The sequence below is a fragment of the Papaver somniferum genome, chromosome 2 (genome assembly GCF_003573695.1).
Source record: "Papaver somniferum cultivar HN1 chromosome 2, ASM357369v1, whole genome shotgun sequence".
NCBI lineage: Eukaryota > Viridiplantae > Streptophyta > Magnoliopsida > Ranunculales > Papaveraceae > Papaver > Papaver somniferum.
In genome coordinates this window covers 48,916,847-48,943,871 of record NC_039359.1, presented here as the reverse complement: position 1 = coordinate 48,943,871, position 27,025 = coordinate 48,916,847, and the positions used below count along the sequence as shown (strand labels likewise).

Sequence of the window (27,025 nt, the reverse complement as noted above, 5' to 3'; positions counted from 1 at the left end):
CTATGGATCTTTTCATCCCTGAAACTATAGCAATTTCACCTTCGGCATTATCACAATCACCTGTAATGTTTGCCTCGGCAGTTTCACCATGGTCATCATCCATTGGAGAACTTGGAATTGTCTCGACATGGTGTTCAGACTGTTCGGATTCACCTCGTGTGGATATAGTTGTCATTTTGGGATCACTGTGTAATATACACATAAAGTAATATAATATATATAATAAAGAAAGCTTAAATAGTATAATATAATCAATACAATAAATAAATAATATAATATAATATAATATAATTTCTTAGTTTAAATATAATATAAATAATTAATGATATCTTATATATTTACGTTTTCTTTTATAATATAATATAATATAATTCCTTAGTTTAAATATAATATAAATAATTAATGATATCTTATACTTTTACCTTTTCTTTTATAATATAATATAATATAATTTCTTAGTTTAAATATAATATAAATAATTAATGATATCTTATACTTTTTCCTTTTCTTTTATAATATAATATCATAGTCTAAATATAATATAAATAATTAATAAAAATATAAAATCCTAAAACGGGAATGTACGGGGCGGGTATGGGGCGGGGACCTAGAATCCCATCCCGGCCCCATCCCCGCTTTACTAATTTCGGGTATTACCCATACCCAACCCCAACCCCGTTTGTACGGGTAAAACCCTACCCAATATGGGCGGGTACCCACGGGGATGGGTTTGGGTGGGGCAAATGGCCATCCCTAAAAAACTTGTTTTTTCTTTTTGTTCTCAAAACTGTTTTTATAACAAGGCAATCAATGCAGATTAATGGAGAATAAATTGGATTAATTGCTGCAATCAAAATTTCACACGAGTGAAAAAACGGGCAAATAAATCATGCCATAATTAGCGCAATTAAAACATAATTAAGTGCAGTAAAAAAACGGTTTGAAAAAATCTTTTAAAAACAGCAAAAATACTTTCCAAATTCAAGAGACCTCCCGGACTAATGTTCTATATATATATATATAATAATATATATGCACAATCAGTAGGGGGAGGGATTCGATCCTGAGATCTAACCCTCCAGGCCCAAAATACTTAATCACTGGGCCAAGCTCGAATTGTTGATATAAATTATAAAATAATTATTTTAAAACATATATCCCAACATATAGTGATTATATATTAATTCAAAAAGAATGGTTTTTTGGGCACCACCCCTTTTTGGAGGGGGTCGTGATTTTATTTTGGTATGACATTAGAAGTAAACTGAATTTACCCCTTATCCAATATTTATATTAATACCCAAATTAACTAAATGTAATGATTAGTTAAATTATTAAGTAAGTAGTTAGTTATTAGTGAAGTTAAATTAATAAGTTGGGTTTTTTTTGGGAGAACAATTTTTGAGGAAGAAGAAGAAGATGTTCTTGGAAGAAAAACATTGAGATGGATGATTTGGAAATGAGGGTTCTGGATACTCGGGTAAACATCAAAATTAGATAGTGCTGCTTGATTTGGCCAACATTCCAAAGAAGAAATGAAATTTTTTAAAATAATATGCTATGTCAATAAAGTTCGGTTACAATATCTGAAGAACAAACTAGTTCGGCTAGCATATCTTCAGACACATTATCCCAATTGATCTTTAATAGATTTTTTGTTTTTTTCTGCTGTCAAGTTTCCAGGATAGGTAACCGAACTTTTAGGCTGAGATTTACAGAATAATGTTAGGTTAGAAAAAAAATTACAAGTCAATCAAACTCTTATGTTAGTAATACAGTGAAATGTTCGTTTTTTTAAAAAAAGTTTGTGATTTAACCGAACTCAAGAGTTGGCTATACAGAGAAGAGTTTGGCTTTGGAAAAAAAAATTACGATTTAACGGAACTCAAGAGTTGGCGATACAGAGAAAATTTTAGTTAGGTTTTTTTTTTCCGATTCAATCGAACACTAGAGTTGGCTGTACAGAGAAGTGTTTGGTTATGCAAAGTAATTTGCGACATCGGAAAAAATTTCATTGTGTAACCGATTTGTTCTTAATGTTCTTCGTTTCTAAAAAGTTCAGTTATAAACTTAAGTTTTTTTCAAAAATTCCCTAACCGAACATGCTACTCTAACTGTTGTTTCCACCATTTTTTAATGATTACTAAAAAGGAATTAAAAGAGATGGGTTAGCAGAAAAATAACTGTTGACGTACACTTTAGGAACTAAAAGAGAAAAGGAATAATAAGATTTTTTCTGTTTTACTTTTGTTTTTTTCCGGTGAGTTTTTTTCTTTTTTCTTTTTTTTGTTAATGATTTTGATTAGGGTTAGATTAATACATTTAATTAAGTTTAGGGTAGTTGATAAGTAGTCATAAATAAAATTCGGACAAAGGGTATATAAGTCATTTCATCACTTTAAGATACCCATTATAAGTGTGAGGTGGACACCCTAAGTAAATCATGGCCCCCCTTGAAACAAGAGTTTCGCCCAGAAAACGTTTCTTTAAAAAACCCTGGTGTTTGTACCATGCTAAAACGGTATAGGTAATAGCTTATTGTTGAAGCGCATTTTGTTTATTATGGAAACATAACTGGTTTATTTTGTAAGTCCAGTTGGCTTATTATTGATGCTCATTTCGTTTGTTATGAAAACATAACTAACTTATCTTGAAAATCCAATTGACTTATTACTGAGGTCATGTCGTTTATTATGGATACACAACGGGCTTATTTTGAAAGTTCGGTTGGCTTATTATTGAAGCCCATTGGAATTATCATGGAAACCCATTTTTTCTTATTGTGGAAGCCCGGAGACCTATGAGTTAAATTCTAAAACCCCCTATCTTCAAGCAAGAAAGTTTAAATTTGGATAAGTGTTATTCTTAGAACGGCGATCACGATATTTTAAAGAAAATATCAGTCTTTGGGATTATCATTGTTGTCTAAGTTAATTATCGGTGTGAATACTTAATTGCAAAATCCTAACAGAGAGAATAAATATCATAGGTGGTTACGATTATTATTTACGATAATAATTATTTAAGGTAACTTCAAAATCCTAACGGAAAAAGGATAATCATCTTAGGTGGTTACAATTATCATTTAACACAGAGAATAATTATCTTAGGTGGTTATGGTAACTTCAAAATCCTAATAGAAAGAGGATAATTATCTTAGATGGTTACATTTATCATTTAAAGGTCATAGGTTATAATCCAAAGTTGTCACTATCCATATACAAAAAACCCAACAAAAAAAATTGTTCACAACAACCCCATTTGATGAAACCAAATTTGCTTCTTCAGTTTTCTTAAATTTTAATTTGGTTTCATCATTTTTCTGACATTTCACCGACACAAAACCTAGTTTCAATGTTGTTTAGTTTTGTAAAGCGGTGTCCCAACTGAAACCTAGGTATTTCAGAAAAACCTCTGCTTTTAGAACAAATATCCCAACCACTAGTTCTTGGATGTGGAAGTGTATTTACAAAGGAATTAACCTAGTAGAGCAGAATAGTATATGGGAAATTGGAGATGGAAATAATGTCAAAATTTGGAAAGACAATTGGATACCAGACTTGACAGAAAATCTTAGGCAATTCAAATCAGTAAACAATTATTCCTTAATCTTAATTAAGGACCTACTAGACTCTAATACTAAAAGGTGGAATGAACTCTTGATTCATAACACTTTCCCTTTACATATTGCCCAAAAAATATGTAAAATTAGACTAGCCAAAGTAGATACTCTCAAATGGCTTCTAACTAAATCTGGTAAATTTACTGTTAAGTCAATGTACAACAAGTTAAATGAGAGTACTCTTAATAATTATAACTTAGGTCAACCTGACTCTATTTGGAAACATCTATGGGCCACAAAAACTTCCCAAAGAATTAAGATCTTCACATAGAAATGTTTGCAGAATGTTGTTTCAACTAACTTTAAATTGTCTAGATTTAAGAAAGACATTTCCCCTAACTGTACTTTCAGTTGTAATGCACTAGAATCCATATAACACCTTTTCTTATACTGTCACTATGCTAAAGCAGTCTGGGATACAGAGCCCTTTCCCGTAGATATAAATTTTGCATGTTATACATCCTTTTTAGATATATGTAAAGAATGTCTAGGAAAAGACAAACCCACCATATCTATAGAAATTATAATGACTAAATTCTGTTCATATGGAAAGAAAGGTAGAATAGAACTTTTGGTCAACAACAACACACCCACCAATAACTTTCTTCAGAAATACAAAGAGCTTTCTGGCATAAGGATAAGTATTCAATTCACAAAAATTTCTTAGAAGCATAAAGGAATACTGAGGGCATTTGGAAATTCCCAGGAGAATGTCAAAATAAATTAACTCTGGATGCTTCTTGGATTTCAAGTAGCACCCCGGCAGGTTTCTTTTTGATTTTCATAAATGATGCAGGTGACTTCACACCAGGAAGATCAGGACCTCTTTCAGTCTCATCCCCAGAAGAAGAAGAAGCACTATGATTCCTCCAAGCCTCTAAGTGGGCTAAAGAAGTAAATCAATCAAATTTCAATGTAGAAGGGGACTGCAAAAATCTTTTTGATTATTTGAATGGAGAACCATCGCAATTAGCTTGGCAGAATCAATTCATTATGGATGAAGTGAAAAGGGAATTCTCTTTTTGTCAAAATTTTACAGGTTTTTATTTCGTACCAAGAACATCAAACAATGTAGCTGATGTATTGGCTAAGGAAGCTAAATACTTCATAACTATAATTAACTGGAGTTATGTTGCTCCTTCTTCTATCCAACAAGCTTTAGAAGTAGATAAATCAACTGTTAGGGTTGTCTCTTCTAGCCCAGCATTAGATGGCTCTACTCATCTTAATTTAAGGGTTACTAACTCCCCAAGTTAGGTTTTTTTGAATGCATCTGAACTTACAAAAAAAATGTTTTGTAAAGTTTTGTGAAACCAAATTTGGTTTGATCAGTTTTCTAATATTTCACTAAGACAGAACCTTAATTTCTACATTCTGATGTATCATTATCTTTTGATGATGGTTTTCAATTATGATGATATGAAAGTGTTGGTGATGTTTGTAGAGAATAAAAGAAGAAGGAGGAGGTGTTGTTGGTGGCGGGATCTGGAGATGTAGTGGTGCGGGAAAAAATATATGGAGGAGGAGGTGGTGGTGGTGTTGATGTAATATCAAGACATGAAAAGAGATTAGAGGTGTTGGTGGTGTTGGTGTTGGTGGAGGAGACGAAGGTGTTGTTAATTGCGGATATTGGTGGTAGAGGTATTTATGGTGAACATAAAAGTAAATAAAAAGAGAAGGAGATGATGATGGAGGTGACAGAGGTGATGCTATTGACGATCTGTCTTTTCCAACTAGTTTTGTGCTAGCAAAGCTAATGATGTTGGTGGTGATGGTGTGGAAAGGGAAAAAAAAGAACGAAAAGAAAAGAAAAAAAAAACAATTAAATGAAAGAAAGGGCAGCGTGCCATTTTTAAAAATAATAAAACGTAGATTTAAATTCTATGGATCGAAATTGGGTTTTGTCATATTTTTATTTCAAATGGTTTTCAAGAATATAAAACACAGTTTGGCTAACTTAGCATGTGTAAATGGCGGTCCTAATTTGCTCTCGCAATAGATAAATCTACGGCTGTGGTGCATTCTATGTATAGCACAAAAAGGAATAAATACTATAGTGTTTAGTGTTCATAAAGAATTAGGAAATAAGACTCTTCAATTTCTATGGAAAGAATCTGAAGTGTTATTTTTCTTTTTATCTGAATAAGAAAAGAAAATATTTTTCGGTGAACAAAATTACTTTGGTTCTGAAACGTAGCTCATTCTGCAATCAATTTTCCTATCGATAAGCAAATAACAAAGCTTATCTAAGTTAGGCTAGATAAATAACAGTTTGCCGTGAAGGGGAGATAAATCTACGATTGTGCTTTGTTCAACTTAAATAATGATCTATTAGCTAATAAGTGTTTTATTAACTATTGTTTCACTAATTTCTCATAATAATGATTTATTAATTTTTTCATTACAAACTTTTTATAAGTTAGTGTTTCACTAATTGCTCAAGGTCTATTAATTTTTTTCATTATAATTGTTTCTTTAATTAATTTAATAAGTATGTATTTCCATTAGTAAATAATTTTGATAAAAAAGAAAAATAATATCAATAGATATTAATGGTAGTAGTGGGGGTGGAAGAGTTAGCGGTTCTAAAAGTGGTGGTGGCGGAAATATTAGTGGTGGTTAGGGGCATAGCCAAACCCAATTGTAATCATTTTTGCTCTTTTTGTCATATGATGGGCTACTAAATCCATTTTGCATCCATATCCAACTTGCCAAGAATTTTTACTCCCCCTTCCTCAAAATCCGGCTCAGTCACTGGGGTGGTGGAAGAAGTAGTACGTGGGTGCTGGTTAGTAGTGATGACAACATTGGTAGTGACACAACAGAAATTGAAATTGAGCGGGCTATTTTTTTCGTTAAAGAAACATGTAAACTTGGTGGACTAAACCCTAAATTTAGATGGACTAAGTACTATTTATAGGAAAATTAAGATTTTTATGTAGTTATCAGAGTCTTAACGGGGACTTGAGCCAGTCAGTCAATCCTTGGCTCCACCACTTGGTGGTGGTCGAAAAAGAAATGGTATCATGCGGCTTTGTGGTTAGGGGGAGGTATTGGTGAGTAACTATATGTTGATTCCGTTACGACGCAAAATGTGTAACACTATAAAGTGTAATGTGTGTGATGATCGTTTTAATGTTAAAAAACGGTTAAAAAACATGGACAATTCAGAAAAATAGTGAAATCAATTGTCATATTATGTAATAACGGCGGGCAAATGCACGAATCACAATCAAAACGTATAAAATTACTTATTATCGGTACCGTAATGGTCCGAGTTTATTCTAATTCATATAAATAGTAAATATCGAAGGAGAAGTGTATTAAATATGGCCACCTTGGTTTATTTCATAGTTCTGTATTATTTAAGATAATTATAAAATCCTAATAAAAAGAGGATAATTATCTCAGGTCATTATAATTATTATTTATGATAAAAATTATTTAAGATGAATAAGGATTATGATAAGTGTTAGAGGGAATAACAAATTTTATCATGAATATGATTGTTTTCTTCGATTTATACAAACTAGGGAAATTATTAAGATACCTATTAAACTATCAACCTGTCAAGATAAAATGAGGTTAAATCCTAACTCAATAGGTACAAATTTTCTAATCCTTTCCCACACTATACACCTGTTAAGAAACTCTTTCTCAACTCTCTCTTACTTTATCATCGGAGTGTTTTTGCAGGTATCTCATCTACTCGACATCAATTATATTTTCAACAACTATTTCTTGTGGAATTAAATCAGTAGTTGGAGATCAATCGGTCAATATCAATTTCATTTTCATGGACATTTTTTGTCTAATTGCATCAACGACACAGATTTAATCCATCTATACGTATCTCGAAGAATGTTGGGATGTTTTTACACCTACACCACCAAGCAACGGGGCTCTCTTATAACTTCTTGATGGGTGACAGATCAACACGAAGTTTGATGGATCTGACAGGTTCCTAAGCTAGGAAACTGCATCCATGGATATGGAGAAGATGAGAGGTAACATGCCCCATCACTTATGATTCGCATGGTACACACAACCGATGAATTGTTGCAGTGCCAAACAATTTGCAGATATTATTGACTGCAAACACCAACGAAGGCATAACTAATAGCTGCTTAACTTGAAATCTGTAAACCCAGAGTTGGAATATAAGTTTATGGAGTAATGGGATCGATAGAAAAGACTATTTAAGTAGTTTTAATCAGGATGCACGTTAGGTTTGTCTTTATTAATTTGTTTATTAGCAGGGACATTGTATATAATTTAATGGATGAGATTTTCGAAGAGACAAAGGTCATATATATTTTGAACAACAGTGACTAAACCACATGTCCTTCTCATTAGTTTGAAGATCCTTAAATGGTTTCTACAAGTTTGTAGAGAACTTAAGGTTTTGCCATTGTTCTAGTACTAATTAAGTAAAGACCCAAGTACTTTCGTATTAGTCATAGAGACTGATTGATTAAAATGACTTGTAAGAATTACTCACACGTTCATGTAGGCCAAGAAAAAAAATAGGAAATGGCTCCATTTTATTGCAACGGCAGCTGAACCATGTTAAATAGTCGAGTTTGGAAGCACTGACGGACCTACAGCTGGGCTATAGAGATTTTAGCACGGGTAGCCTTCCAGTCCACAAGCCAAAAAAAAATCTATTTGATCAAGGCTTCTAGCGCGGGTCTTAAAAGAAAATTTATCCTTTTTGGGTCCGTCCCTGTATGGAAGATTGCATAATAATCTTTAGAGAATAACGTGGTATCAAGTTTGGCGTGAGTTTCACGCCACATTAAAAATTAGATTTAGGAAGAATGCATGTTTCTCACTTAATTTGGAGTGTAGAGACGTCACGGAAATTAAACATACCATCAATACCGATAAACAACATGAAATACAAACAAACACACAAACACGAAACTCTGCGGATACAAACGCTGAATAATGTTCAAAATCTACAACATGCATACAGTATTCTCAAATACAAACGTACTTGTAGGACAACGATCATTGAGTTCGGACATTAGGTAGTTGTGAGTCACCTAAGATTCTATGCTTCAAAACAAAACAAAATGACCTAAGATTCTGTGCACATAGCGACTGCGACAAGCTAACTATCTGTTCGACTAAGAGAAGTATTTGGAAGGATAAGATCATCACCCGTGACTTGAATAATTAAAGGAAAAGTTACTGAGAATGGGTTTACACTCCACGGAATGTATGATTGTCATTTTCAGGTATGTACGTATATTTCTCTTCCCTTGTTCTGTCTAACAATTTGCCATGAGATCAGTAATTTGGATATCTTTGCAAGCGCTTAGAGGAATGAGGAAAATAAGTAGAGCCTTTACGATTGGCTAACATCATGTTTGTTTTTTCGTCTATGTAGAGGCTAACCTCTATTAGCCTCTACATAGTGGTGGATCCCATTTATTTGGTGTTTGTTTTTTCCACTATCGCTACTAAGATAGAGGCAAATTTCTATCTATATAGAGGAAATCAAATAGCACCAATGAGGTGTTATCTTTGAGCCTCTACCTCTATTAAACCTTCAAATGACTAATATATCCTCGAACAAACTTATAGTGTCCAAAAATAATTCCTTAATTTAAAATCTAAAATTTTACATGTTTCAAGAAAGGTGATACTTTCGCCCGTTTCAGAAAAAGGGATATTTTCGCGCTGTTTCAGAAAAAAGTGATATTTTGCTCCGTTGCAGAAAAAGTGACACTTTAGCCCTGTTTCAGAAAAAGTGATACTTCCCCCGTTTCAGAAAAAGTGATACTTTCACGCCGTTTCAGAAAAGTGATATTTTCGCCCCGTTTCGGAAAAAGTGATACTTTCGCATGCTTCAGAAAAAGTGATACTTTCGCGCCGTTTCAGAAAAAGTGATATTTTTGCTCCGTTTCAGAAAAAGTGATTTTTTCCATGTTTCAGAAAAAGTGATATTTTTGCCCTGTTTCAGAAAAAGTGATATTATCGTTCTGTTTCAGAAAAAGTTATGTTTTTGCCCCGTTTCAGAAAAAGTGATTTTTGCGCTGTTTCAGAAAAGGTGATTTTTTTTTCCTTTCAGAAAAAGTGATACTTTCGCCCGTTTCAGATAAAGAGATACTTTTGCCCGTTTCAGATAAAGTCATACTTTCGCCCGTTTCAGATAAGGTGATATTTTTGATCCGTTTCAGAAAAAGTGATATATTTACCCCGTTTCAGAAAAAAGTTATACTTTCGCTCCGTTTCAGAAAAAGTGAACATCTTTGGTTGTATTTTCTAATACATTTTTTTCCTTTTGGAATTTTTGAACATCTTTGGTTGTAATGGATATTCATGGATTTTTTGAATATTATAAGGATAAAATGAGAAATATATAAAATTGGTTACACAATATAGAGTTGTTAGATAGTGGTCCAACAAACATGATTTTAAGAGAGATTATATAATGATATTTATATAGATATAGAGGTAAACCTCAATATAGAACACTCTACCTATATAGAGGAAAAAACAAACGTGTTGTAAGTTGCATGTTTCTGACTCTTAAGATATAGTTGAGGATGAGAGCCTTTACAATTTATGCGAAAGACGTTCTCATTTATAGATAAACAAAAAGCACAATCTAGCATCCGAAGTTGTACGTACAGATGAGAATCCCTACACAAATTTATTTATTGATCACGACTAAAACATTTTTTACATTTAGATAATAAGCTCTCCAGAAAGCATCAATAGTCAATACTGAACGTTTAATGTATACAGGCAAACAATAAAGATCGATACTCCTAAAACACACTATATAAACTACCCAAAGTGCAAGCCAAAAGAAATAAAAACCCTTACTACGATCTCTAGCTGAGTTAATATAACTTTCTTATAATGCATTTGCAATCTGTGTTTCAACTCACCTACTTGTAATACTTATGTGAGTAAATTGCAAAGAAAAACAAGCTTAATGCACTTGAGAATGCTAAAAACCAGTAGTATTTGTTTAGTTGGGCCTCACACATATCATCTGAGAACCAACTATGCTTTCCATTGCTAACACTTGTAACAAGCTCGATGAACGATATTAAGATTGCGCTAAGGAAGCTTCCAACACCAAAAACGCTCAAGTGTAAAGCCATTCCCATAGTTTTCAGCTTGTTAGGAACTTCGCTATAGAAGAACTCCTGCATACCAACAACTGTAAAAACATCCGAAATACCCAAAAGGATATACTGGGGAAGTAACCAGAATATGCATAATGGAACAGAATTCATGGTTGGTTCTCTTCTACTAATTTCGAGTCTTTTTGTCTCAACAATTGCTGCGATCGACATAGCAATTACTGATAAAAACATACCAAAACCCATCCTTTGCATCACATTAATTCCCTTATCGCTTCCACTAATTATTCGATAAACTGGTGTTACTATTTTGTCATATAAAGGCATTAAAAGAATTATAGAAACATTTATTGCACTTTGTAATGTTGCTGGAGGGATCATAAAATGGTTACCCATATTCCTCTTCATTGCCATGCCTTGTTTTGTGAAGAAAGTAGCTGGTTGTTGAAAGATGATTGCAAACGTTAATAACATACCCCATATTGGCATTATCCGCGCTACAGATTTTGTTTCCTCAACTATATCAACTACCGGTACTGCACCGTTAGGCATGTTGTCGGATTGTTGATCACCAGAATGCTGGCTACATAGTGCTTTCTGCTGAGGCCTACAGATGAAATGTAAAAACTAGATTTCAAAACCAATATAACCCTACAAGATATATTATTCATTTAAGAGAGAAACAGTTTCCATCAAATCGAAAGAGAAGAGCTTACTCAAGTTCGCCTGCTTCTGCGTCGGATAGATTTGAGGGTAGGGCGACATAATCGCGATGCATTAACTTCTGTGCAGCACTCTTAATAGAGTTCACTAAGCTTTTTATCATGTTTCCGGTGGTTCCTCTAACAGACTTGGGTTGCTCTTCGATAACTGTATAGAACCTAGTCCCACATGAGAATGGAGTAACAGACATAGCCATGGCAATGCAAGGAATGGCAAAACCTAATCCCCAACCAAAAGTATCTTGAAGGTAGGACATTAGTGACACGCCTAGCAAACTCCCGCTACATATACCAAAATACCACCATTTGAAGAACATACTTTTTATTTTTTCATTAGAAATATTTTCGTCATTTGCATCACCATCTTCGTTGTTGTTCGAAGTTGGTAACTGATTATCATTTTTCCTAAGTTGAAGTTGATCAGCTCCAAAGACTTGCAAACATGGGTTGTATCCACCTTGTCCCAAAGCGATTAAAAATAGAGACAAAAACAAAAGAAAAGGAGAAAATGGACTTGAACTAGTCTTTTCATGGTCATTAGTACTCTTAGCTATCCACTCCCATACCAGTGCTGTAAATGTCAATGACACCAGTCCCTACATTTATACAATGATTAACCAAAAAGTAATGTACAATTAATCAGAGTTCTCAAATTTATACGAAGTGTTGAATGTCGGAATTAAATACTTACAGTAACATAAACAATAGAAGAGGAAAAAATGGTAGAATATCTATCCAAATAGGAGTCTGCAAGAAATGCTCCAAACAACGGTAACAAGAATGAAATTCCAGCCCAACTGTTGACTGTTTTTGCCGCTGTTGAATTGCTCATCTTCATCACCTCCGTCAGATACGTTACAAGATTCGACGCAACACCTTTGAACGCAAACCTCTCTACAGCAGCCACAACTACAGAAAAAGCAGAAAAATATGGTCTTAGTTGGAATTTAATTATACTAAAACAAAGGGAAGAATTAAGCTTAATAGATTCAAAAAATCTCACCAATTATAAGAATGCATGATTTGTTTAGCATGATAGATGGTAATCTCCCTCCACCTCTTGCCATGATTAATCTATTTTCTCCCTCACTTTGTCGCTCTAGACAAGACTCATTGTTCTCTGCACATGCTCTCTTTGTGATTGCTAGAAATCTGAAGTCGCGTATTTATATTATTCAAGAGCTGATCAACCAAATACTAAGGGCACAACCTTAATTAGTTAAGAATCTCATTTAAGAATGGTATATCCACAATGAATCTATCACTCATTAAAAACTAGTTTAAAACCCACATGGCATACGGACATGTCATCCTCGTCAACCAACACTTATCTGTATGTCAGTGGTACTTAATTAACAAATAATCAAAACTTGATCATGGAGGATCTAATGACTCGGATGAAGGGAGTATATATGGACTCCATATTATGGAAGACTGAAAAGGTAGTATGAGTCTTAATTTTCAATCGCATCTCATTATTATTATATCAGCATCCAATTGGTTGCTAATTGTATATGAACTAGGTCTTGTGTTTCATTTTGTCGTGGTATATGTACTTCACTTGCTTCTTCTTGTCATCATACTTTTACTTTTGTTTCGTTTATCATAGAAAAGAAACAAAAATCTAAACTCAGTGGGAGTGTGGTACCAAAAGAGCGTGATCAATTCCGTATGCACATGGAAATCATAATACATACGTAATGATGTGTATGTATATGTATTTGTAAATGTTGTATTTTCCTCCAAGAGAAACTGAAGAGGGTGCTTTCCTCGATGAGTATTAAGTTTTGTATGGAATTCACATTGCGTAATTAATTATGCGTCAAGTACATGCACCGCTATATGGCAGACCCGGTGAATAAACATTCCATTCTGTGCAAGCATGCATGCACGGCACCTTAGTGATTTAAGAGTAACTTGGTGGATTTTCCTTGCTTCTTGCAGTCGTAGAGATGAATAATCGAGTTCCGAAGATTCAAGAACAATCTATATAGAGAATGTGGATTCAAGTTCATCGTTTAGAGAAAGGTTCACAGGTGCGTTTCTCTCAGCTTTATTATCATCCATCACAACTCTACGGTAAGGTTGCTTATCTGTAATTTTTCACTTTTATATAAAAAGAATTTCCATTTAACCTGTCATTTTATGAAATATAAATAGGGCAATGTTATTCAATTCCCTATTATCCACCTCCCTATTCACCTCCCTACAATCTAAACCCCATATTAAGGAAATGGTGAATCCCATTTGAATCTGAATGCGGATCTCGATAGAAAAGTAGGACTTAGATTAGAAGAATGTGAATAGGGAGGTGGAGAATAGGGAGATGAATAGCATTTCCGATATAAACAGGAGTAGTCATTAATTATTCACTCACTCCAGGTCACTTCATAGATATCAATATCTGTAACACAATGTGACTGAACATACAATGTGAGTCTTGTCATGCCATGTGACCACGCATATCAACTCATAAGTTATTCAGAATGGAAATATATCTAGAAATACACAAACATGAAGCTGAAATGGTTTCAAGACAGAGAGAAATATAAACCTGAGCATGGCAATGAATACTTGGACCATCATCTATTGATTGGTTTAAATTTCCAATACTTGCTGATACAATAATACAGGTCCAAGTCAAAACAGTTTGCACAGTAATCCACGTGCCCATTTGTGTTGTCTTGATGAAATATCACAGCTAGCCATATAGGTCATGGTCATACATGGAGTGAAGATATGTGGACTGATAGAAAAACGTCAGTGGGATGTAGGACTTCACAAAAGCTCACAGTGCATCTCTATGCAAGGATTTTCCAATTACGAATCATCTGATTAATTAACTTAATATACTTGAAAGTATCCAAGTCATAACACCATAACACCATAAGTTTGTTTCATCAAAATAATTACCTCGGCCATCTTCTTTAGTATAATCCAGTTGACAAATCCTCTCCCCGTATTCCTACAACGTACAAATGACCTTCAATGAAAACTAGCGTACAAAAATTAATCGCACAACTAGCAAAAATGGGTTTCATCTTGGAGCCTCAAAATAGCATAACAATGAGACTAGTACTACTACAACACTACTTTCTACAAATGACCAAAAGAACAAACCAGATCACGTGAAGATAAGAAGAAGAAAAAAAAAAGTGTACGTACTCATATACAACATGAAAATCTCTGGGAAAAATAAAACAACATCTAAGGCTAAGATCGTTTCTCACACAAGGAAATCAGAAAATAACATAACATGGAATTTAAAGCGGAAAATATATCATTTGTCCAAATATTTTTAAAACATGATTTTAATAGACTAGTAAAAATTAGTATGGGTGAAATGGACACGAGAAAAATAACAAGAATGAAATTGGATTCATCATGGTTTAAACTTAAAAAAGAGTGAGGATGAAACTGGATGTATCTTGATATAAATTAAAAATAAGAAAAAATATTTGAAAATGGGTAGGGTGAAACTGTTTATATCCTGACTATTTTTACATTCTCGTTCTTTTTCATCCAGGAATTGTCATTATTGGATTAATTGACCAATTTTGTGGATCCAAATAAGATGAACCTAAGAAATCAATCAAATAAGTAAATAAAAACAGCAAAAACAAATAACAAGATAGAAACAAAAAAATGTTGTTGTTGCTGACATCATCGAACCATCTTTTCCTTTGAAATGAAACAACAGTGATGAGCATGGGCCCTTGGTGAACATTTGCCAGCCAAAATAAAATCCGTGGCCGTAAAATAATTACCAGGCGACGAATTCTCTCTTATAAATTCTAATCAAAAAGATACAAACTTAATAGTATTTCATTCATGCAATAGGTTTTTTTTTCCTTCAACTTGGCATAGGTTCCGACACGGAAGCCACTCAACCTACTTCCCTGCCAACTGGGCTAAGCCATGGTTTGTTATACAACAGATTTGTATGATCACAATTCAAAGAAATCATCTAACAATTTATTTCTTGTTCTCTTTCCTTTAATTTTATATTTTGCAGATTGTAGTTTGGTTTCTTTCAGTCAACCATTTGGAGTTTCAAGTTTCAACTAAAGAAATTCACTATTTCTTTTTATCCATTGGGATGGAGTCTATCTCACACAAGCAGCATATAACTCTTTTCAGCTACAATCCAATGTTGAAGCATTTGCAAACTTCTGCCCTAGCTTTTCGTCGAATAAATTTTGAATTTTATTAGGGTACAACTTATTTGGATTGATGCTATAAAGAATAAGTCACTTCACTGGAACAAGATAAAACAACCTTCCACATAGCAAAAAAAAATAAGAAAATGCCGAAGTTCTTCTGTTTTTGTCGCAAACTTTTGGGCCGAACCAGCTTTTGATAATCAAAGAAACCCTATTCTATCGACCAAACTAAGCAATAATGGTCAAAATCTAGATGAGTTTTTGTGAAATACCTTCTAATATACATTATGTGGGATTATGGAGAGTGTTCGGCTACTGAAAATGGAAAAAGAAAAAGAAAGAAGAAGAAATGTGGTGAGTGATTCTAAGTTTTGATTAGTTTTAGTTTAGAATTTTAATTTAATTAAGTGTATTTCAATAATTTAATTTATTTTAGTTTAAGTTCTTAATTAAATTGAAGGATATTTAAATAATTTAATGTAATTAAAGGGTAATCTAGTAATTTTGGTATGCTTAGACACCCCTTTATAAAGATACCCTAAATGGTATCATCATTTAGTATGCCTCCAACATATTGAGTATGCCTCCGAACAGGTTTCAAAGAAGGAGTCACTTCACTGAAACAAGATAAAACAACCTTACAATAAGACCAAGGGCTTGGTACTACCTTCAAGCCCACTAATATAAAACAAGATAACAAGTAACATCATTCCAAACTCTTTTCAGTTCACAACAATTTTTCCATCGCTGCAAAAGAAGAAAAAAAAAAAAAAAAAAAAAAAAAAAAAACGCCAGCAGCATCATTGAATCCTGAATTCTGGTATACCTACAGCTTTAAAAAAACCGTAAAGCACAGCCGCTAACTTTATCTAGACAAAGAAAAAATAAAGAATCTCCTAACAGGTAGCAGCAAGTAAAGTAGCCAAGGATCAATTGGACATGCATCAGTAAGTTACACTATCTAATGCAGTATTTTCCTCTAGCATAAATATCTCAATAAATTTGAAATGACTTCTCTGTAGTTTTTTCTGTATTACTCAACAAAAAGAAACCCACATAAACTTGAAATAAATAAAGAACTCAAATATTCTCGGTAGTTACAGTATCTTCATCTAGCATAAATATCCTCTTCTGAGATATTACAGAACTTAAAAATGACTACAATTTAGAAACCTATCCAATTCAAGCTACTATCATTTGTGGGGGAACATACCATTTGAGGTAGCATTTTGATTTCGGTAGGAGCCATCATCCAAGGCCAGCTAATGAGTCTTCTTCATCCTTAGGTTGGTGAATTGTAAAAACATCAGGTAACGGAGTCATTGGACCATTCTTGCTTTTACGATCCCAATCCAACATGATCTTGACATTGATACCAAAAAACCCTGCTCAAACAACACATGAACTTTAAGTTAGAAGAATGAATGGAATTCCATGAAACAAAGGAAATATAACTCCGCATTAAACAAAAAAAGTAAAACTGAAAAGTAGATGTTATTTAGTAAGACTGAAGAGAATGATCAGATAGAGCTAATAGATTTACGCCATCATTTCGACAATCAAACCAATAGGGAAATTACCTAATCATCACCTCATACTCTCCACTATCAAAAACTCTTAACCAAAATGAAACTAACAAAAGTAGGAGAGGACAATAAAAAATAAACAAAGAAGAGATTTCAGGGCATCAGATCTCCAAGGTGTTTACATCAATGGAATATTCAGACACAAATTACCCATTTTACATATAAAATGTCCACATTTTCCTTGAAGATCAACAGTTAAAGCATACCAAATGTTTCTTTCAAAACAAAAATGCCGTAAAAGTAAAATAAAGTATAGAGAGAATGATCAGCTAGAGCTAATACATTTAAGCCATCATTTCGGTGATCAGACCAATAGGAAAAGTACCTAATCACCTCATTCTCGAGAATACTTATTAACCAAAATGAAGGAAAACAATAACAAATAAACAAAGAAGAGATTTATTCAGGGCATCAGATCTCCAAGGTGTTAACATCAATGAATATTCAGATGCAAATTAACCATTTACAAATAATACTCCTAATTTGCCCGTCTCAACAGTTAAAACAGTCCACAATCATCATTAAAAATAAACTAACAAAGAAATGGTAAAGAGTTAAGATAGTAAAGAGTAAATGACAACCGAGGTGTACAAACTGACCTGTCTAAAGAGGACGTGTCTAACAGCTGAGTCAATGTACTCTTTAGCAGGCTGACCCATCCTTGGAACTTCATTGACTCAGCACGAGCTTTCCACTCACAATAACCTGTTTAACCATTACAAACTTGAAGTCGAATATCAAAGAATGGTTGGCCACTATTCTAAGCGGAATACAAACATGAAATCAATGCATCGTGAGCTAAATAGATTGAAAAAGCATAATTCATGTAGTTGTCTTCCGACTCAAAGTTACTACCAAGCTTACCTATTTGCTTATAGATGACATACAGATGTATAATATTTATTAATAGACAGAAGTGTAGAGAAGTGCAACTGTGCTTTAGTTATAGGCAAGGTAACTTACAGGAAGTAACTTGCTGTTTCAAAACTATAACGTTAGACCAACCAACAACTTCTTAATAAATTATAACATGCATACATATTAGAAACCTAGCAAAAGTGTAAGTTATCAATAAATCTGAGAAACCTTACAAGGGGCTATTCATACAGAGAAGTAATATAAGTTTATCATGATTCAGAAACTTTGGAGAAAAATGTGCACATTTCCAGGCCCGCCAAATCAGAGCCAGAGGGCATCAGAGCAAGCAGACATCAGTACCAAGTTTGATTTCTGTACACAGTATCATGCTTCCCTCATTAATTATCCAGAGGATCGGCTTAATTGTGCTTAGATTTCTTAAAATGCATATTATACAGCCAAATTTAAAGTTTACACAAAACGATTCACAGTTTCAAAATATGAAACAATTTACATCATGGAAATCAATTACCGATTAGCCACTTAATTCCTAACAAATCAAATTCATATTAACATGATAATTAAAGTGATTGCAAAATAAATGAATACGCACCAACAAAAAGCAAGCCCACCAAGAAGCTTTTATCTGAGGGAATCAGCTTGAGCAATAGCACATAAACCTCTGTTGTTAACTTTCTCCGCATAGAGCTCAACACTGTTCTTATGAAACTTAAACCTCTTCTACACTATAGATGGATGTCAATTCTCTGATCCTCCTTCGCTTCTCACCTACAAATCCAAGAAACCAAACAATCAAATCCCTAATTTCAGATATATACCAAAAACATTTTGAGTACGAGTAACGCTGATGATAATCTCAGATTCTCAGTACGCATATGTGTAACCCTAACTTCAATACCAGAGTAACCAACCTCATATGCCCTTGACACTACAGTTAAAGTATACGAAATGTTTCATTCAAAACAAAAACGCCATAGAATTAAAGAAAATATAGAGAGAACGATCAGCTAGAGCTAATACATTTAAGCCATCATTCCAGCAATCAAACAAATAGGGAAATTACCTAATCATCACCTCATTCTCTTGAATACGGAACTCAAAAATGGCTACAAACTAGAAACCACATCCATTTTAAGCTACTATAGTTTGTTGGGGAACTCCCATTTGAGGTGCCATTTCAATTTCGGTAGGAGCCATCATTGAAGGCCTGCTTACGTAGTCTTCTTCATCCTTGGGTTGGTGGATTGGAACAACGTCAGGAAATGGAGTCACTGGACCATTCTTTCCTTTAGGATCCCAATCCAACATGATTTTGATTCTTGACCTTGATACCAAGAACACCCTGCTCAACAAACAACACATGAACTTTAAGTTAGAAGGTGGAAGGAATTCCCAGAAACAAAGGAAATACCAACTTGCAGAAAAAAAGTAACACCGAAAAATAGACATGGGATTTTGGTTTTGTGAGAAGGGAGAGAATGATCAGCTAGAGGACATTTATGCCATCATTTTGACGATCAAACCAATAGGGAAATCACCTAATCGTCACCTCAAACTCTCCACAATCAAACTCTTAACCAAAATGAAACAAACAAAATCGGGAGAAAACAATAACAACATACACAAAAGAGATTCAAGGCATCAGATCTCCAAAGTGTTAACATCAATGAAATATTCAGATGCAAATTATCCATTTACATATAAAATTTCCTCATTTGCCCTTGACACTCAGCAGTTAAACCGAACCACAATTACCACTCAAAATATACTAACGAAAGATTCATAAAGATTTAAGAAAGTAACAATAAACAACAGTTGAGAGGTACAAAGTGACCTGTCTATGAAGGACGTGTCTAACGGCTGAATCAATGTAGTGACTAGAAGAAATCATGTATCCATCCTTGAACTTCATTGACTTTGCACGAGCTGCCCTAAGCTTTCCACTCACAATTACCTGTATAACAATTACAAACTTGAAGTTTAATATCATATCAAGCAGACAGAAGGTAAAAGACTGGAATACATGAAAGACCGGCAGAAGACTGTACCTTGCAACCCTTGGCACCACTTTCCATGACGAGTCCCAAAACACCATAGCAGGCCCTAAGCACAGAAATTCCATTAGCGATATACAATGAGCTTATATGATTCATAATCAAACATCTTCAACAAATATATAGAAAGCAACGTGATAATGATTATTCAAGAGCAAAGATACTTGTTACAGCATTTTTCATTTAGTCATCTCCCAACACAAAGTTGATACCAAGAGAGCATATGTGCATTGTAGATGACACAGAACAAGATCAAAGCTTTTTAACATTGAAAGTCTATGAACCATATTTGCATACTCAAAAATACAGATTACTAACAGCAACAAAAATCATAATTATTGAAAACCAAAGCATGTATCAGTGCTCAACTGGTCTCAGACTATTGAGATAGATGAAAACGAAAAGAAAAAGATACGCAGATGTAGGAGGGAATGTGGCTACCCGAGCTTACAAACATGAAATCAAGGCATCATGAACTAAATAGCTTGAAAAAGCATAACCCATGTAGTCATCTTCGAACACAAAGTTGGTACCATGTTTACCTATTTGCTTTAAAGATGACATACAGATGTGAGATGTGCATAGTATTTAACAGACATCAGTGAGACATGCAACTGAAAATTAATGACATACATCATGGAAACTCTATCATGTGTATACAACAGTGATACAGATCAGATATACAACCCATTCATAATGCAGATAACAACAATGAAAGTTGTAGGTACGTTTCCAGGCCCGCAAAATCAGAGCCAGAAGCATCAGAGCAAGTACTCAGACATTAGTACCAATGCTCAATTTCCGTATACAGTACCATGCTTCCGGCTTCCCTCATTATTTTCCGCAGCATCGGCTTAATTGTGCACAGATTTCTAAACCAATTCCACAAAAACATACAGCCACATTGCAACCACACAGACAGATGTGAAACCACAATCAAGTGAACACGAGTCTTAAATCAAAATGACACCAATTGCCCACTTATTTCACATAAAATCCAGTCCATATTAACATGTAAATGGATGTAATTAGCAAACATTAAGAACACGAAAATTGAATCAAAACGGTACCGACTTACCTACTTGTTTCACAACAAATCAAATTGATAGACACAAGATAATTGAGGTCATCTGCGAAAATATATGAATACACACCTACGAACAGCATGCCCAACAAGAAGGTCTGTATCTGAGAGACTGCTTGAGCAATAGCACATAAACTTCTGTTGCTAACTTTCTCAGCATAGAGTTCAACACTGTTCTTAGGAAACTTAAACCTCTTTTATACTACAGATGTCAATTCTCTAACCCTCCTCTCATCTGTAGATACTACATTTGCAGTGCAAACATGTGTACTGTCAAAGCCATTGAGAAGTCCGGACACGCTCCAATCGCTTTGATAATACACAGTTTGCACTGCAAAATAGTATCACCTATCCAACTTTATGTAAGTGTTTCTTACTATCTTATTTTAGGTTAAGTTAACCTCTTCTATACTACATTACTACAGATGTGAATTCTCTAATCCTCCTTCCCTTCTCACCAACAAATCTAAACAAACCAAAAAATGAAATCAATCTCTAATTTCGGATATATACCAAAATACACAAAACAACAGATAATAGTGTTTAAGAGTTTAGTCTTCATACCTATAACAATTTGAGTTCTCGTAGCTCTGATGATGATTTCAGTCCTCATAGGTGTAACCCTAACCTCAACACCGGAGTAACCATCTTCAGCTAGTTCTCTTCTCAATACTTCGTTGAGATCAGCAAAGAACACTCCATCAGCAACAAACTGGTACCATAATCAAAACAATTATGATTTAAACCTCCAGAAAATCACAAAAAAAATAAATTACACAAAATTAATAAAAAATGATGGAGGAACAAAGGATCGCAGGAAGATTTACATTTCGATTCTTACTCATTTGATTGGACATGATTCAAGATCTGTGAGTGTGAAGAAGACGAGAGCGACATAGCAGCTCGTCTCTGTAAACCCTAAAAACTGCTGCTGCTGTTGAGAAGAGTACGTGAGGAGGAGAGACAGCATTGGGGAATTAGCTGAAGAGACGATGTACACCGGTACACACAAAATCAACCCGAATTTAAACTTGGGCCTGGATTTGGGATTCTGCTGGGCTACTTTACTTTTTCTTTTTTTTTTTTCTTTTTTTTTTTGAAACACATTCATTCTGTCTTTTGGTGGTTACAATTACAAGTACAAGTATAGAGGGGGTTTAGAACTTCGGAATCCGGCTATTTTTTTTTTCTTTTTTTTGGAAACACATCCATTCTGTCTTTTGATGGTTACAATTACAAGTTATAGAGGGGGTTTAGAACTTCGGAATCCGGCTACCATTACGCAAGTGTTAATTCCAAAATAAAAGTAAGAATATTTTATTTTATAAAATGTTAGTAGCCTATTTGGATGTCATTTTGAAATTGCGTTCCATACTAATTTCTGCATTTTTTTTTTAAAAGTCGAAAAGTAATTTGCGAAGTTTTATCCATATAGGCTATAAGTGTTTATGTTTTATCTGGACTTTGGATACATTCGTAGAAGTTGTTTTTACTTAATTATAGTTAAAAAGCGAAAAGTAAGGATGAATAACCCATTTATAAATGACTTCTACAAATTATTAAGGAGCTTCAAAATGAAGCAAAACCTTTTTGCTTCTTGCTTCCTTAAAAGTTGTTTATCCTCGTATTGCATGTCAAAAGTTTAATGTAAGTGTATTTCTTTGCTTAGTCATGCTGGAAAGAACCAAGTCCACGAGGTATGAATTTTTTTATTTTTCCCATGATAGCATGTAACATTTTCAGAAAACAGTTGAAGAAAAACGACCAATTAAAACTCAATATATCCGTAGTTTAAGGACCATGGATGATACTCTAAACTTTGCATCCCTTATGCCTTCAAATTCGCTTCATATGTTATTTATGTGTGTTTTGCTCTTACAAGTTCTGAATCATGTCTAATTGTTCTAAGGAAAATGGTTGCTAGTAAATGCAAGATCAAAGGGAAGTATTTTTAATTAAAATGACATGAATACCAAATACACCGTAATCTTTCGATAACAACCTATTCATACACAACTTGTATAATCTTATCAAAACAGTAACGGCCAAAAGATTACTTCAACAAAATATACTTGGTAAATAGTCTGAGTCTGAAACCAACATGGGATTGTTACCAAGACGATTAACATACAAGTGCAATTATTTAATTACAATTATGACAATCATTATAGTATAAAAAGTAAAGGAATGACACAAGACACAATATTTTGTTAACGGAGAAACCTCCCTGACATAAAAACCTTGACACTTATTTCAGTTTTGAAAGTTCTCATAATTATGCTTCAATACAATTGACTATCGCAACATTGCATAGCTCACACCATGTAAACACTCTTTCAGTATCGTTGTGTGTGCAATCAATTTGGTCTATACACATGATTCCAAAGACAGCATACTATTTTTGGTGTAATATTATATGTTTATTTTCAGAAAAATAAGGTGATGCATTTGGATCACTTAGATGCTCTGGCGATAAAGTCACCAAAAAGATTTTGTTTGCAACCGATTAATTAAACCTAATGAATGTTAATGTCCTTGCCAGCTTAGTAAAAATCATAGTTTTCATATCGTGGTGATTGAAATCTATTAACCATTCCAATGAACCGATGGATTGGTATAAGTGTCTACCAACAGACTGACTTGGGGGACACATGATAGATGCATTTATATGTCTATTCTGATTTCATCTATATATATTGTAGTGCTCATTTTTGTACTTGTTATAGGTTTTATGTCCTTGTAGGTGTTTTTGAAGAAATAAGTTTTTGTGGAGAAATTGGCTCGAAAAGTGGCATTTGGATCCTTGGAGAAAGTTATTAAAGGCACCTAGAGGAATAAATAAAGGAACCCAAGAAAATTACTATTTATGCCCAAAAATTACTATTTGAACCCACCAGACCATGTGTTAGGGGGACCCCGACAGTGGATAAGGAGCACCCAAATTACTAAAGGGCATCAAATTGTTATTCGCACACCCGAAAATGGATAAGGGGCGACCATCTCCTTTTTCATTTGACATTTGAATTTTGGAGGGAATAATGGCAGCATATTAGGGTTTGAGATTTTGGGTTGTTATAGTAAGACTCAATCGCTGAATTTTGTATGGATGGATAAATTAAGGATAAATAGGGCATGTATGGGTGTTATATGTAATCATCTTGGGGTGGATTGTGCTGTACTTTCCATTTGAAGCAAAACAAAATAGGCGGGAAAAATGTGCACTGAAGAACAATTTCAGAGTTCAAATTTCAGGACAGTCTGAGAGAGATTCAGTCGCTGTATTTCAGAGTTGGTAAATTATATATTGTTGATCGAAAATTCTAAAGTCTTCTATTTCAGTAGATGTTGGATAGACGGACCTAAAACCCGACAAAGGAGTTTACTAGATCAAACGGAAGAGCCTTTGCCAAACTCAAATCACCGTGTTTGAAAAGAGTAGTTAACAAACAAATTTGTTATTCCTTTACTGTTTGGATCACTACCAAAAGTGATTGTTCCAATGAGTGCACTTATCGAATGTCGGAAGCGCAGGGATACTAAAGAAACTAGAAGACCTATATTTAGTTGCTTGGTCTCAACTATACGAAGTTGGTTTATATTTTTTATAGTGACTTAATTCTGAGAGCATTCAATTCGGGACTAGGTCCCGGGGTTTTTCTGCATTTGCAGTTTCCTCGTTAACAAAATCTTGTTGTGTCATTTACTTTTTCTTTCCGTAATTATAATTGTTGTTATTATAACTTAAAGTAAATTACACAAACGTTAACTCCTAATTACTTGATAGTGATCCTATAGAGTTTGGTTAAGTACGAACCTATTATCAGTAATCACACTTTGATTGTTGTATTGTCTCGATCTCGTATTCGTAGACGATCACACAAAGTGTGAATACTTATTTGTTGTATTGTCTCGACTTTGTCCATAGAAAATCACTTTCGATGAAGAGGACTTATAGGTGGAAAAGTTTAAGATTGTGGTATATTTGGGTACTCTCGTCTTTTCAATTGGTATCAGAACAAGCTAGAAAACACGAAAAGATCTAACAATCTGTGTTTGGTGCAATACAACCTATAAGAAAAGAGTCTACATAAAATCTAGGCAAAGTAAAAAATACTCGGTTAACGTATTACAAGATTGGAGTAAAACTCTCAATGGGTTTAATTTCAGCAAATGCTCAAAAGGGGCTTCTTCCACGAGTTCTACTTACTCTTTCGAAAATATGTTTGGTTGTTCTCGAGAAGAATATAAGTTAATCCATGTATTCACAATCATTGATTCAGATTCTGAAAAATCTTTTCTTGATGAAAAATAAGATGTTAATTATGTCAATGTAAAAACTCTCAGCTAAATGAACTGAGTAAAGAATTCCTCCCATTTGCAATCGAACTCATTCTTGCACTAAAAAAAATGAAAGCTTATTAAAGATATATGTCATATGAAAGCTGAAAATGATCGACTCAATCTTGATCTAACTATTCTTAAAGCTGATCTAGACTCTCTCAAGAGTGTATCCGCTTCAAATATTCAATCTTTAGAAGCAAAGCTAAAGAAAAGTATTGACCAAGAAAAAAAGGCCGGGTTCTTAAGAAAAATAATTGTAGAAGAATACAATGCCTTAAAAATCTCAAATGATTCTGAGATAAAGACAGTTTCTGAATATGTCAATAGGCTGAAAGATGAGATGCAGTCAATAATGTCACAAAATCAAGTGACTACATCCTCCTTGGATAAATGCAAAAGTTCTGGTTTGATCTTTCCTTCAAAACGAAAAAACAAAGACATGAAATTCTTTCGAGAGAAGGTTTTATCCTCAAAAAGGAAATTGGTATCCTGTGAGAATCACAAGATGAACTACTCGTATCAGAATTCTCCACATCCTTATAAGCATCATCACAGACGATGTTTTCATTGTGGTTTCAAAGGTCATATCATAAGATATTGTCAACAGTTATCTTGTTCAATTTCTAAAAAACTCACTTCAGGTAAATGATGCAATATGAGATCTACTTCAAAGAATTTCATCCATAAGACTGATATGGCCATATCGATGGATTCCGGAAGAAAATTTTGTCAGAGGAAGAAAAAAGTTTGTAAGACTAGCAACTCATGGAAATGGATGCCAAAGAAGACTATGGATCCAAATAGAAAGAAGCATAAAAAATAAAGTTCATCAACTCATGGGGTAATACCTAAATATCTTTATGCTAGTCATTTCTATGATAAGTTTGGTTTGTCCATCAAAAGAAGTAAGATCCCTATGAAAACGGATAAAAGAAAAATCTCTAATTTTGAAGCGAACAGTATGTGTCAATCAGATACTTAGTATCTTGACTAAATAAACTAACTCATAAAGTTCTCAAAAATTGTTTGAAGACTTAAGTGTATATTGAACAATAGTTTAAATATTGCGAGAGTTATGGAGAATATTCACTGAAAATCACTTTCTTAAAAAACTTATTATTGATAAAATTTCGGTTTTTTGTAATAAAAAATAATATTTGATTTCCATAAATCAATGATCAGGTTTTTGGAAACTATTGGTATATAAAATTTCGGTGATCTTTGAGAAAAATTCTTGTATTCGTATGGAACAAAGAATTATGTTTGATTCAGATTATCATACAAAACTTTCTGAAAAGGTTTCGGAAAGGTGTGCTGAAAAGATGACTTGTAATCCTTTTGGATTACATAATAAACCAAGCCATCTCTTGGAATAATATGAGTTACTCACCCTGTATGATTGATTACGAAAAAGAGTTTCACCAGATGGCACAGACTTGTGCTGAGACTAAATTAGAGGTATTATTGT

The 27,025-nt window shown here is 33.8% G+C and overlaps 1 protein-coding gene, 6 non-coding genes and 3 pseudogenes across 7 annotated transcripts; all 10 read right to left on the bottom strand.

Annotated features, from left to right (window-relative positions):
- Nucleotides 1-10,279: 10,279 nt before the first annotated feature.
- Nucleotides 10,280-12,607, bottom strand: LOC113347578 (protein NRT1/ PTR FAMILY 5.8-like). The gene is made up of 4 exons (XM_026591254.1): nucleotides 12,454-12,607; nucleotides 12,142-12,359; nucleotides 11,445-12,046; nucleotides 10,280-11,335 (listed from the first exon to the last, which is right to left on the bottom strand). The coding sequence occupies exons 1-4, from the start codon at nucleotides 12,515-12,517 to the stop codon at nucleotides 10,528-10,530; spliced, it is 1,692 nt and encodes a 563-aa protein (XP_026447039.1). The 5' UTR covers nucleotides 12,518-12,607; the 3' UTR covers nucleotides 10,280-10,527.
- Nucleotides 12,608-17,127: 4,520 nt separating this feature from the next.
- Nucleotides 17,128-17,211, bottom strand: LOC113354840. Its single transcript, XR_003362049.1, has one exon. It is a non-coding gene; the product is annotated as a small nucleolar RNA Z102/R77 (small nucleolar RNA).
- An 81-nt stretch (nucleotides 17,212-17,292) lies between these two features.
- On the bottom strand, nucleotides 17,293-17,384 carry LOC113354826. The gene has a single exon (XR_003362037.1). It is a non-coding gene; the product is annotated as a small nucleolar RNA Z101 (small nucleolar RNA).
- Nucleotides 17,385-17,458: 74 nt separating this feature from the next.
- LOC113354845 lies at nucleotides 17,459-17,539 on the bottom strand (annotated as a pseudogene).
- A 63-nt stretch (nucleotides 17,540-17,602) lies between these two features.
- Nucleotides 17,603-17,691, bottom strand: LOC113354823. The gene has a single exon (XR_003362035.1). It is a non-coding gene; the product is annotated as a small nucleolar RNA Z101 (small nucleolar RNA).
- A 222-nt stretch (nucleotides 17,692-17,913) lies between these two features.
- LOC113347579 lies at nucleotides 17,914-21,717 on the bottom strand (annotated as a pseudogene).
- LOC113354867 lies at nucleotides 18,351-18,458 on the bottom strand. Its single transcript, XR_003362070.1, has one exon. It is a non-coding gene; the product is annotated as a small nucleolar RNA snoR100 (small nucleolar RNA).
- LOC113354842 lies at nucleotides 19,076-19,159 on the bottom strand. The gene has a single exon (XR_003362051.1). It is a non-coding gene; the product is annotated as a small nucleolar RNA Z102/R77 (small nucleolar RNA).
- LOC113354847 lies at nucleotides 19,555-19,634 on the bottom strand (annotated as a pseudogene).
- On the bottom strand, nucleotides 19,712-19,802 carry LOC113354814. The gene has a single exon (XR_003362026.1). It is a non-coding gene; the product is annotated as a small nucleolar RNA Z101 (small nucleolar RNA).
- Nucleotides 21,718-27,025: the final 5,308 nt, after the last annotated feature.

Bases quoted from the DNA above. Each gene is read 5' to 3' on its own strand.
- LOC113347578 (XM_026591254.1), bottom strand. From the start codon at position 12,517: ATGGCAAGAGGTGGAGGGAGATTACCATCTATCATGCTAAACAAATCA. The intron at 12,047-12,141 runs GTAAGTATTTAA...GTATAAATGTAG, and splicing joins CTTCTATTGTTTATGTTACT to GGACTGGTGTCATTGACATT. The intron at 11,336-11,444 runs GTAAGCTCTTCT...TTTCATCTGTAG, and splicing joins GCAGAAGCAGGCGAACTTGA to GCCTCAGCAGAAAGCACTAT.